Below are 13039 nucleotides of genomic sequence, written 5' to 3'. Positions count from 1 at the left end.
CATCCCCAGCTGAGCCTCGGCCGTCTTCTTGCTCCAGCGGCGAATGTCCTCCCATCTTTTACGGCAGTGGGTGCCCCGTCTCTGGTGGACCCCCAGGGTCCGGACGTCCTTGGCGATGGCACGCCAAATGTCCTTCTTCTGGTGGGCGCTGACCTACATGACATGCACAAGGGAAGAAGAGAAGTCATTACCAACTGCACCGTCGATGTGAGTGTCCCCCCTCCCTACCCTAGCCATGTGGCACATTCATTCACATGCATTAATGTTCCCTGAACTCTGCCCCCTTCCCTCTTACAACCAGTCCTCTCCATCCAGGCCTAGCCCATACAACGTGCTACCTGTGTACAAACCTGTTGGTCTGGAGGACCGTAGAGTAGCATGTACTGGGGGAGTAGCGTCTACTAGTTTCTCCAACTCCTGAGCAGTGAAGGCAGGGGCCCTTTCCCCAGACGCAGCAGCCATCGTCGCTTCCAGACCGAGGTCACAGCAGCACGTGCAGTGTAGGTCCTCTCCTGTCGAAGATCAGGTATCTAGTGATTGAACAGATAGAAAATGGCGGTGACGTCCGCGGCGGTGCGTATCATCACCGGCGGCACACTTGTTCATTGGCTCCTGGGACCCATAGGGTCCAATGTTAACCAATGCAGCATTGCGCCGCGGTCTACGACCGCCTACCGCGACGGTGTGCAACGGCAACGCAGTTTCCCCACAATCCCATTGTCCCAGTTTAGAGGTCAGGTAGCCGCCATTTCAGGGGCCCACATGGCTTCATTTACTTCTGCGTCACACATAGCTAGGCCTACACTCAACACACATACAGGAAGGGTTTTGTGGTTGGTGTTGTGTTCTGTGTAACTGTGGGTACATACCTGGTAAATAGTTGACTCTGTGGTCGCAGTTGTCCTTCCTAGGCACCGTCATTTGGGACAATTGAGAAGATGGCGGAATCCTCCGGTGTACCGACCGCTGGTGGACCTGTTGACAATGGAGGAGCGACATTTAATCGTCACCTACAGGTTTGACCGTGCCACTATCCAGGAACTATGTACCCAGTTGGAGCCAGGCCTGATTTCACCAATCCGCCATCCCACTGGAAACCCCCTGACGTGCAGGTGCTGTCAGTGCTCCATTTCCTTGCAAGTGGCTCTTTTCAGACAACAGTGGCCATGGCATCAGGGATGTCCCAGCCTATGTTTTCCAACGTGTTGTCCAGAGTGTTGTCTGCCCTGCTGAAACACGTAAGGAGATACATCATTTTCCCTGAGGTGGAAGATTTGGCTACAGTGAAAGGTGACTTCTATGCCCTTTGACATATCCCCAACATCATAGGTGCTATTGATGGGACCCATGTAGCTCTGGTCCCCCCCCACAGGAGTGAACAGGTGTACAGGAACCGGAAGAGTTATCATTCCATGAATGTACAGATGGTATGTTTGGCAGACCAGTACATCTCCCAGGTAAATGCTATGTTCCCTGGCTCAGTGCATGACGCCTACATCCTGCGGAATAGCAGCATCCCTGATATGATGGGTCAACTCCAGAGGCACCGTGTGTGGCTATTAGGGGACTCTGGTTACCCCAACCTGTCCTGGCTATTGACCCCAGTGAGGAATCCCAGGACCAGGGCAGAGGAACGCTACAATGAGGCCCATGGGCGGACTAGGAGGGTGATCGAACGCACCTTCGGCCTCCTGAAGGCCAGATTCAGGTGCCTCCATATGACAGGTGGTTCCCTATTCTACTCACCGAAGAAGGTGTGCCAGATCATCATCGCCTGCTTGATGCTTCACAATCTTGCTTTGCGACGCCAGGTGCCTTTTCTGCAGGAAGATGGTCCAGATGACGGTGTTGTGGCAGCTGTGGAGCCTGTGGACAGTGATGAGGAGGAAGCTGAGGAAGAAGACAACAACAACAGGGAGTCAGTCATACAGCAATATTTCCAGTGACACACAGGTGAGAACATTTCATTTTTACCATTACATTCACTGTCACACGTCTTCCTCTATCCTGTGTGTAATTTCATAGGATTATTTGGTAACTGAGTTGTTCCTTTACATTACGGTTTCACAGGTGTGCTTACCAACGTGTGTCATCTGCATGCATCCTTCAAGGACTGTGATGTGTGACATAGGTATTTTGCCTTTACAACTAGAAACGCATTTTGACACTGTCATTGATAATACAATTTACCAAATCATAGACTGACTCAACATTGTTTTGTGGTTCAAGGGTGTTTATTGAAGTGCTCAAAATTGGAGGGGGGTTGTAAAATGGTGATGGGTGATGGTGGAGGAATGTCCATGGCAGAGTCCAGTCTATTAGTCTCACAGGTGCACTGGCCATATGGGCAAAGGAAGTGGAGCTGGGGCAGTTTAAGTATGGACAGGGTAACAAAGTGGGACAGTGGGAGGACAATCAGGGTGGTCTCATTTCCTGGCGGGGGTCTTGCCATCTTGCTCTGTCCTGTTCCTGGATCTCAGGGACCGCTTACGTGGTGGTTGTCCGTCTGCAGGGGGTGGGGTGCTGGTGTGGTGGTCTTGTGGCGGGGCATCCTGTTCACTAGCGCCGGCGGAGGTGGTGGGCAGTTCATCGTCCATGCTAGTGTCAGGGGCCCCTTGGAGTGCCACGGTGTCCCTCAAGGTCTGCTGTATGTCCTTCAGCACCCCTACGATGGTGCCCAAGGTGGAGCTGATGGTCTTGAGTTCCTCCCTGAAGCCCAAATACTGTTCCTCCTGCAGGCGCTGGGTCTCCTGAAACTTGACCAGGACCGTCGCCATTGTCTCCTGGGAGTGGTGGTATGCTCCCATGATGGAGGAGAGGGCCTTGTGGAGAGTGAGTTCCCTTGGCCTGTCCGCCCCCTGTCGCACAGCAGCCCTCCCAGTTCCCCTGTGTTCCTGTGCCTCGGTCCCCTGGACCGTGTGCCCACTACCACTGCCCCCAGGTCCCTGTTGTGGTTGGGGTGGTGGGTTATCCTGGGTTCCCTGTAGTGGTGGACACACAGCTGATTGACCTGTCCTGGGTACGAAGGTTTGGGCCCGCTGGGTGGGTGCTGTGCTGGTGTTACCAGAGGGTGGAAGGTCGGTGTTGGGCTGTGCCTGTGCGAGGGGAACCGACTGTCCCGAGGCCCACGATGGTCCGGGCTGGTCATCAGGATCCAGTAGAGCAGAGCTGCTATTGTCACTGTGGGCCTCTTCTGTGGGTGGAGTGGAGTTGTCTGGACCCTCCGGGGTGGTGACGGTCCTTCGTGATCCTGCAGGGGCATAAGAGCATGATTATTGCATGTGTGTGTGTGTCATGGTGTGCAATGGGTGGGTGAGCGTGTACCCCAGTGCAAGCATTTCTGTGTGGGGGCTTGTGTGATGATGGTTAGGGGTTGTTATGGGTATGTGCAGTGAGCATGCTTTAGTGATGGGTGTCCATGCTTAGTTGTGTCATGCAGGGCTTGGTGTTGGGATGTGTGGTTTGTGTTCTTAGTACATTAGTGAGGAGTTTGGGTGATAGGGGAGGGTGTGAGGGTGGGGGTGTGTGATAGCATGCAGGTAGGGTGGGGGATATGATAGTTACGAATTGACTTACCAGTGTCCATTCCTCCACCGACTCCTCCGAGGCCCTCTGGATGCATGATGGTCAAGACTTGCTCCTCCCATGTTGTTAGTTGTGGGGGAGGAGGTGGGGATCCGCCGCCAGTCCGCTGAACCGCGATGTTGTGCCTGGAGACCGCTGAACGCACCTTCCCCCGTAGGTCGTTCCACCTCTTCCTGATGTCCTCCCGATTTCTTGGATGCTGTCCCACAGCGTTGACCCTGTCCACGATTCTTCGCCATAGCTCCATCTTCCTGGCTATGGATGTGTGCTGCACCTGTGAGCCAAATAGCTGTGGCTCTACCCGTAGGATTTCCTCCACCATGACCCTGAGCTCCTCCTCGGAAAAGCGGGGGTGTCTTTGGCGTGACATGGGGTGGTGTGTGTGATGTGTGGGGCGGTGTGAGTGTTGATGTGTGTGGTGATGTGTAGTGGTGTGTGGTGTTTTGTGCATGGATGTTGTGTGGGTGATGGTGTTGTGTGCCTCTGTGTGGTGGGATTGTCTATTCTGTGCTGTCTCTCTGGCCTTCGTGAATAAATTGTGGTCGTAGGGGTTTGTGGGTGATGTGGGTTTGTGTTTTATATAGTGTTGGGTGTGTGGGAGTGGTGTTTGTATGTGTATCAGGTGTGTGTATTTGGAATTGTCCAATGTGGCGGTGTTTTGGAGATGTGTGTGTATTTTGAGCGCGGCGGTGTGTACCGCCAATGGAATACCACGGTTGAAAGACCGCCGCGTGGATTTGTGGGTCGTAATAGCATGGGCGTGTTTCTGTAGGCGTGGAGGTGGAGGTGGAGGTTTTGTTTTCGCCAGTTTATCACTGACCTTTGGTGTGGCGGACTTGTGTGGGTGTCTGAATTTCGGCGGGTTCCAAGATGTGGGTCATAATAGCTGTTGCGGAATTCCGCGGCGGTGTATTGGCGGTCTTCTGCACGGCGGTAAGCGTCTTTTACCGCCAATGTTGTAATGACCCCCTTTATCCCTTAGGCGCCTTTACTAACGCCACCTCATGTCCACATCCTTGGAATTCACTTTGGAAAAGCAACAAAAATGAGATGTATTATGCCTAAGTGTGCAGCAAAAACACCTCCTCAAAACTTGATGTATAGTAAGCGTTGACAACATTATTGCACAGATCTTCATCCTTCAAAGCCTTATCACTTCACCTCATTTTATCTCAGCCTGAACAACTTGCATGCATTGCTAAAAACTTATACTCTCCTCCATGCTCACTTATCAATGAGCCATGCTTATTAGCTAATCATTTTGCCATGTACTCCTCTAAAGTTATTACAATAAGAGACACCATGATTACACTACTTACTGCAACACTACCACCCGCTTACACCCCACCACAACCAACCATATTGCATATACCCTTACATTTTATTAATCACTGACTGGACCCATTGCAATTATCAAAGCCACCAAGCTATCCTGTGCAGCATCACACCCTCTGGGGTCCCTGAGCATCAAACCTTTTGCCATCACATCCAGTGGTCTTCTTTGGTCGACCTCTTTTTAACAATGTTCTTCCATCTGGCATTTACACAACTTGTAGTGGTTCTACCTCTAATTATCGCCAAATGTTTCAACTCCTCTTTTCTGCAAAATACTGCAATTATTGTTTTTTAATCTCCTCATACTCTGCCTACCATCAAACACCCTATTCAGCTTCTTTCAATCAGGTTTCCTATCCCTTCGCTACTAAGAAACATCGCTGCCCCACATCTGCATATGGATTACCAATGCCCATGACAATAACCTTACTTTCAACATTATACTTTTAAACATATCCACCTCCTTTGACACATCCTACTCTCCTTTCTTCTCTACACTCACTAAGCCTCACAGGTCTAGCACATAAATGGCTCAAATCACACCCTTCCACCATTCTTTCTCAGTCTCCTGGGACTCAAAGATATCAACACCCACCCTACATCCAGTAGGTATCCCGCAAGGATTTGAACGTGGACCCCCCTTTCCACACTCTACAGCATCTCCTTCAGTTATATTATTTGATTTGGGCTATCAAATCACCTTAATGCCATCGATATCTATGTTTTTTTCCCCTTCCTACATTTGGTCCTCATCCTTAGTGACGCAATACTGCCACCATTATGAACTGCACTAAAAGACAAGCCCTCTACTTTCCCTCCCCATCAAGATCCATCTTTCTTACTGAAACTATGCGTTTTCCCCATATCTCTCAGAAATGTGGCCTTTTGGACGGAAACGTTAGGGTCGAAATGTGGTCTTTTGGACAGAAACCTTAGGGTATGTTGTGCACGTTATTGAAAATCGAATTCTTTATTCCAACACAGCTACAACAGCATACTTTCAGTTACTCAACATGAGCAAAATAGGCCCACACATACAAATCAATAGGACCAAACACTCAACAACTTAATAGCACTCAGTAAACTGGACTACTGTCACAGCTTTCTAGCAGGCCTCCCCCATTACCCAGTCGCTAGTAAAACATTGAACAATCTAGTTCAGATACAGACACGCATTATCAGTGATTTTTCATTTGTTATCATATTTATGCTTGTCACTCTTTCTTATTCTGCTAATTCTTTGTATCTAGCGGGATGTTCTCAGTTTCTCACAGTGTATAGCATGCAGTTGCTCTGATGGTGGATTATTTACCTTTGTCTGTTGTTATGCTATATGGAAATAAAAAATTACAACACAAAAAAAAAAACAATGAACAATCTACCCAGGCATACCACTAGCTCATTTTACAATCCCCTTGATGGCTGACACTCTACGAAGAGAAAGGCCTTTTACAAGCTACGGACACGTATATTCAAAGAATTAAATGGTTTGGCCCCTGTGTGTCTGACACATTAACGTGATACACAGCCACCCAGAGTTATCGATCCACCTCACCTCATCATAGGTGTCAGGACAGTGAGGGATTAATGGGTCTTTTTTGACACAATCGAGACAGTTTACCAGTGGTGTCCTGAAACCACTGTTTAACCCAAATTGTATGATCAAGTACCCCCAAATTATTGATTACCTCAATGTAAGGTTACTATCAATGATGGTATCATTAAAACAAATAGACATACGGCGAGAAAAAAGTACCCCGTTAGTGGCAGAAAGGCATGGGCGAAATAGAGGCATATGAATGGGAAGAAGCGTTACAACTCCTCAAACAAGTAGCGATCAAAGCCAGAAATAAATTAATACAGTTAAAAATATTGCATAGAGTTTATTACACCAGAACACATTTAAATGTTAGAAGAAAGATCCATGACTCATCTTGTTTACGGCAACGTGGGCAGGAGGGAACACTATACCACACTCTATGGGAGTGCCTAAAGTTGACTAAATTCTGGGAGAAAGTGAACCAGCGCTTAGACGAGACTACTGGTATACCATTGGAGAAATTTGTGCGAGAGCACTAGTGGGAATATGGCCAGAAACGGATGCCAATTCTATCAATGAACATTGTTAAATCTAGGACTCCTATGGGCGAAAAGAGAAATAGCACGCACATGGCGAATAGCAGGAGTCCCTAGAATGGCAGACTGGGAAGGAGAAATAGAGCTAAGTTGTACTCAAGAGAAGGAGATATATAAAGGCAGAGGATGTCCCAAAAAAATTAATAAAGTATGGAAAAGATGGACCAGTACTTCTGCTGTTTGAGCATGGCAACTCTGGGGAGAGATGGGGTGAGGGAGGGTAAAATATCTTTAGTATGTTTTGCATGTTTTAATAAAATCAATAAAATACTTTTTTTTTTTTAAGTACCCTGTTGTAGCATTTCACTCTCTCTAGGTAATGCAGGAAAGCAGTCAAAGGCTTATTCGAGGAGTTGATGCAGCCATAGACACTTAGGCCCCATTTAAGAAGTAGAGGGCACATTCTGATCCCTCTGCAACCAAGAGATTGTGCAGGGATCACAATTACTAGTAATGCAAAAATTACCCCCAAGGGTGCAGTAACTCTCTCACATCACCTCATATTCAGAGCCTTATAATGCAGTTAGCAATGATACCAGTGAAAAGGGACATCACTCCTGTTACTGCGTTACTACTGACAGAAAATAACTTTATAAACCACATAAAAGGAAGACAGGCAACGTAAACCAGAAGTCTCTAGCAGGTTCCTAGCCACAGTTAGGACCCCAAACATAAATAGACCATTTAAGTAATACAGGAACAGTCAGTACTGGTGTCTAGGGCTAATGTCAATAGGTATTCACAACTTTATAGTGCAAGTATTCAAAGCTATCATTGCAAAAGTATCACGTAAACAACAGTATCACCAAAGCTCGTGTCTGCAAAGGATACAATACAAAGTGCAATAGTTGTCAATGCTATATTTCAAATGGGACTTATTAGTTTGGAGTTTCAATTGCAGAGATTTAGTTTCAGTTACTGCAGAGGAGTGTTTTGATGTACCTACCACAAACCCTTCCAGACCCTCTGAAGTGCTCACTTCCCAATCTCTACACAGAAAAAAAGAGGTGCTGTTTGTTGCCCATGAACTCAAGACATCTAACTGCAGGCTGTGCATGGATTATATATGTGTACCTGGGTGACTTGAGTGGTGACACTCCCATGGTGCTGGTATAGTGACTCATGTCAGCATGCTGGCACACTGAGTCGGCTGTCATCTAGGGAGAGGCACTAGGTTGGGAAGGGCATTCAGCCCCATCTTTTTCATAGATGATGCAGGGACATTTTTCGACACAAAAAATTGTGAGGTTCTGAAATAACAGGTTGTATACTGCACAAAACAGACACCAGTCTTCTCTAGCATGAAAATGCAGGCAAACCTACCTAAATGTTTAAAGTTTCCAGGACTTCATTTATCAGGGAGAGGCAAAGATAAGTTGGCCCAGTTACCTCATACCTGCAGTCATTTTATAGCTTTTACAACAGACCAGTTTAATCAGAAACTGTTAGCCCTGGCTAAATTGCAGAAGCATTTTAAAAGGATTACATGATCATTTGTTCTAGAGAAATGTGATTAATTCTGTGCAATATAAGCACTGCTGTTTCTAAAAAGAATTAGTAATTTGAGGTATAAAGGATTCTAAGATGGAATGCTCTTATCAGCTTGTAATTTATACCATGATCACCTTTTTGGAAAGACATCCTCTGGTCAAGTAATAAATGTTGCAGAGAACACAACATCTGTTGAAGTATGATCAGTTTCAAGTTACACCCTCATCCTTCCATAGGCAATACCTGTGTGTACTCGATAGTGACTTTTTAGCTGCCTCTTCTGGCTGAAATACTTCCCACACTGGTCACAAGTAAAGGCTTTCTGTCCTGCCAAAATAAAACAAAGCTTGATTTGAAAACAAAATTCACAATATGTAGTCCAACACAATTTAAACAAATAAATTGTTAGTTCAATGGACAAACAGTAACTAGGAAAATGTGTGGCACAAGTTCTGCACTGGCTGTTTAGCATTGCCTACCAAAAATGAGAGTGATTCAAGGATAGCTCTGTTGGGCATCCCCACTCCCCTTTTTAGGGTCGTGCTTGCGCATGCGTCTCGCATACAAGACACTGTTGTGTTCAGTAAAGCACCTGGAGCCTGCTTGACGCTCAGCATTTGTTGGTTTGCGTGGCACTCTTCTTTACAGCCTTGTAATTCGTCAAGGCACGCCTGGCATCATTTGTGTTTTTCTGTGTGGAGCAGGGATCAAGCTCTAATTGATTCTAGTTAATTAGTGCCCATCCGCTGCTCCTGGCGTGATTGAGGTCTTATTTTGTTCTAACCTCCTGTGCCCCGCTATCAGAAGGCTTGTGACTGGAAAAAAAGCGTGCCCAGCAGGACAAACAAAATTGCAAAGTTTTTTTTTTTAAAGCTAACTTTATTTTATTTTGTTAAATCATCTTTTCTCATTTTCCACTCGTTTCTTTTTTTGCTCGTGGGCGCTGTTGTCCAAAGATGACAATTAACTTGTTTTTTTTTCTATGCACTATCTGGTTAGGTTTCTCCAGCACCCAGAGTGTTGGACATAGCCATCTCTCTGTAGAGAAAGAGAAAACAGACGAGTATATCACACTGTTCCCTATGGGCTATATGCATTTGTAAGAGAAGCTTTTGAAGGAGAACAAAACTTTCAAATAACTCAGAAGATTTTTGATGTACTTATCCTGTTCTCATACCCGTCCCAATACAGTACAGACACACAACAGGTTTTATTAATGGGAATTTAGTATATCTTAACTTATTGTACAACAAGGATCAGGATTGTTATGAATATAATACAAACACTAGTAAAGGCAAACAAAACTTAATAGAATACTATAAAAATAGCAAACATTATGGTTAGTTAGCAAAATCCTATCGAAGATTCATATCCAGATCTGCTGAGCTACATAAAGCTTTACCTCATTCCTTAGTAAAGCACATGCGACTAGACGCTGGCTGATCAGCCAAAAAGTATTCCTGAGGCAGTGACGGCATGTTGACATGGGTATCTCCGTCCTTATGGTAGAGATAACGTTATGTAGTTTAATGCTTAGTTGCTGCGGTTGCTTAACAGCCATGGCTTGCTGATCCCACTTCTGTGTGAGGCGTTCATGATAACCGATTAGTAGGTGAGAACACCCATTAACTTGTTGCTGGGCATAGTTGATTAGGGCCCTGTTGCTAAGCATGGTAGCATGACCACCATCTTTAGAGAGTTTACACTATCTTTAGAGAGTTTACACAAGACCACAGCATAAACCCATTAGTGAATTGCATAGCGGTGATGCAATCATTTGTGTATGCTTTTCCGTGTAAGAACGTGCAGTTATATTTTACCACATTGTTATGACAATATGCACACACAGCATACATTGTTAGGACCTGTGGGCTTATGCCTGAAAGACCTTTAGAGAGTCACTATACCCTAAGTAGTAATGCACTATACTGCACCTTAAACATCATCAGATATGCTGTGATGGAATGAATGACATAATACATAAAGTCCCTCCCCCAAGGATTACAATGCACACCACAACTGACCTGGTAATGCTTATGTCCAAGAATGGCAATGCTGTGGGGGATTACCAGGTTACAAAAACAGTTGTACTTTTTGCTTCTGAAGTACTTCGGCTTCAGAAAAGTGTATAGAAATGTGGTAAGGGTACTTTCTGGACCTAAAAAAGCATCCAAAAGGTGTTGGCTACAGAGAAAATAAATAGAAATTCTATATTTTTCTTGACGTTTACCATACCAATATCTTCCCATGACGGGATCTTTCTCTGCACTTCAATGACCTATAGAGGCCTCCTATACATATTGATAAATTATTCAGACCGTGATTCTGTTTGGCCGCCTACAATGCTCTGAGAAGAGTGTGAAACAGCAATAGTGCTGTGTTTGCGCTGCCGGGATTTCGGAACAGTATATTTTGAGGAGCTTGTTCCTGCCCTCAGCACTACAAAGTAGCTTTGAAAATGAAAACAATGTGATACTGGATTTATTGTCATGCCGATGTGCCGATGCGCCTTAGAGCAGGTGGAGCTAAAGATTTTGCAGCTCAAGAGTCTTACCAGTCTTCCACAAACTATATATATATATGTATATATATATATGTATATATATATATATACTGGAAGATGCAGGATCACAAGAAAACAACAGCCAGCCAGGGCAAAAATCTGGATCCCAAAGGATACAAAGAGCCACAAGAAAATGTAATATCCAAGAAAGTTTGAGTCACTTCTTTCTTATATATATATATATATATATATATATATATACACACATACATACACACACATATATACATGTATATAGTTATATATTTAAATATATATATATTTTTTTTTTACATGGAACCCTTCAAGGTGCATCCTCATCACTCGATGTGTCCAAGTTAAATGCCCACCGATTTTCTGAAAACGAGGCTGAGGCTATATGGCAGGTAGAGATAGTCTATTTGTTATCAAGAGAGTAAAGCACAGTGATGTAATACTATTCACTTGGGAATGTTTACCTGCATGAAGGCTCATGTGTTCCAAAAGCGAGTGTTTTGTCGTCAAAGCTTTACTGCACACAGTACAGGTGTAGGGACGCTGCCCGGTGTGCATCCTCTCGTGAACCTGAAGGGAGTGTTTCTGCGAAAAGGCTTTACCGCACTCGATGCATTTAAAAGGGCGCTCTCCTGAAAAAGTAGGGGAAACATTTGGGTAAAACCATACAAATAGAACTTCAAAGATATTTAAATTAAACCATGCATTTGGTTGTTTCCTTCCTGACAAGAGTAATATTTGTACTAATTATGCCCATGTAGAAGGAATTTACCTTCGAGAAATTAAAACCCATCGCGATAGGTCTGTGTGGTAACAGCAGACTCATTATAAAGAAGGCAAGAACTGCTTTCAGATACAATCAACTGACTTCCATGGTCATGTTAAATTCTCGTATCAGCTCATTTATTCAGATCTCCATGCCACGTTTTAGCCAAAAGGGCCGGTAGCATCCAGACCAAAGAATGCAGGCAACAATCCAATGTTTTATGATGCACCAATTTCAATCAGTAGAGTTTAAATATCCAGTTTGTACTTTACGAAACGGAAACAAGTTCATACTTACTTTAAGCATTTATTTGCATTCTGTTCTGCTAAATTCTAAGACTTTCTTACAAGCCAGTTCTTTGCTCTCAGGGGTCGCATTCCCCACTCCTTCAGAGCTTTGTTTCCTCATATAAACCAGTTGATTGCACCATTTATTCTACTTGAAATGTAGGGTTGTGGCATAAAAGAACCGTTCATTTTTATTTAAAAAATATAGACCTTGACTAAAATCTCCTGGTCAAATATACTTAGATCCCTCTCTTAATTTCCATCTATATTTCTCCTCTTGCTTTTCTCAGTACTTCTGTGAGTCTTTCCTGTCAATTGTATGCTGGTAATTTCTATATTTCATTATCTTTCCCCTTCTGTTTTTCTTTTACTCGTATTCCTGTATTTCAGCTGCTCGAAACTGCATGACTCAAGTAAGCTCGGAGTTATTTAATCTTTTGTCATCTTGTGGTTTCTCTTCACATGCACTCATACATTCACAAGTACAGTGCAAACGAAAATTTAAAATATTTCAAGTTGCCTTCCAAAATCGCTTTGTGATTTAAAATCTAGTACGGATATGGCAACGTAGAAGACAAAGTCTGAGCTGTTAGACAGATATTAAATATATTGTTCAGTGTTTAACTGTGTCTGTACATGTTTGTTGTTCTCTCTGAAAAAAATATTATATTTAAGAAGTTAGCAAGCACATGCTTGTCCTCAAAATAAGTCTACCTTGCTTGCTATCTTCTAGCCCCCCTTCTTTTCAGAACCTAGGTATTATCTTTGTCTCTTCCCTTAGTTTCTCAACCCACATTAGTTATATTGCCCACATTTGCGGATTTCAGTTATTCAGATTACTCAATAATTATAAAATGTGGCCCTATGTTTCATTTTCTAGTGCAACATTCTTATTCTATCGTC

The 13039-nt window shown here is 44.3% G+C and overlaps 1 protein-coding gene across 2 annotated transcripts in view; it reads right to left on the bottom strand.

The window, feature by feature from the left end:
- ZBTB24 (zinc finger and BTB domain containing 24) overlaps positions 1-13039 on the bottom strand; it is a 70831-nt gene that overhangs the window by 53850 nt on the left and 3942 nt on the right. For both annotated transcript variants that reach the window (XM_069235467.1, XM_069235468.1), the window contains exons 3-4: positions 11548-11715; positions 8791-8874 (exon numbers count right to left, since the gene is read on the bottom strand). In XM_069235467.1, coding sequence (XP_069091568.1) covers positions 8791-8874; positions 11548-11715 — 252 coding nt within the window. The remainder of the gene's footprint in view (positions 1-8790; positions 8875-11547; positions 11716-13039) is intronic.

The sequence above is a fragment of the Pleurodeles waltl genome, chromosome 5, assembly GCF_031143425.1.
Source record: "Pleurodeles waltl isolate 20211129_DDA chromosome 5, aPleWal1.hap1.20221129, whole genome shotgun sequence".
Lineage (NCBI taxonomy): Eukaryota > Metazoa > Chordata > Amphibia > Caudata > Salamandridae > Pleurodeles > Pleurodeles waltl.
Note: the sequence above shows the minus strand (reverse complement) of the source record. Positions and strands in the feature narration are given on the sequence as shown.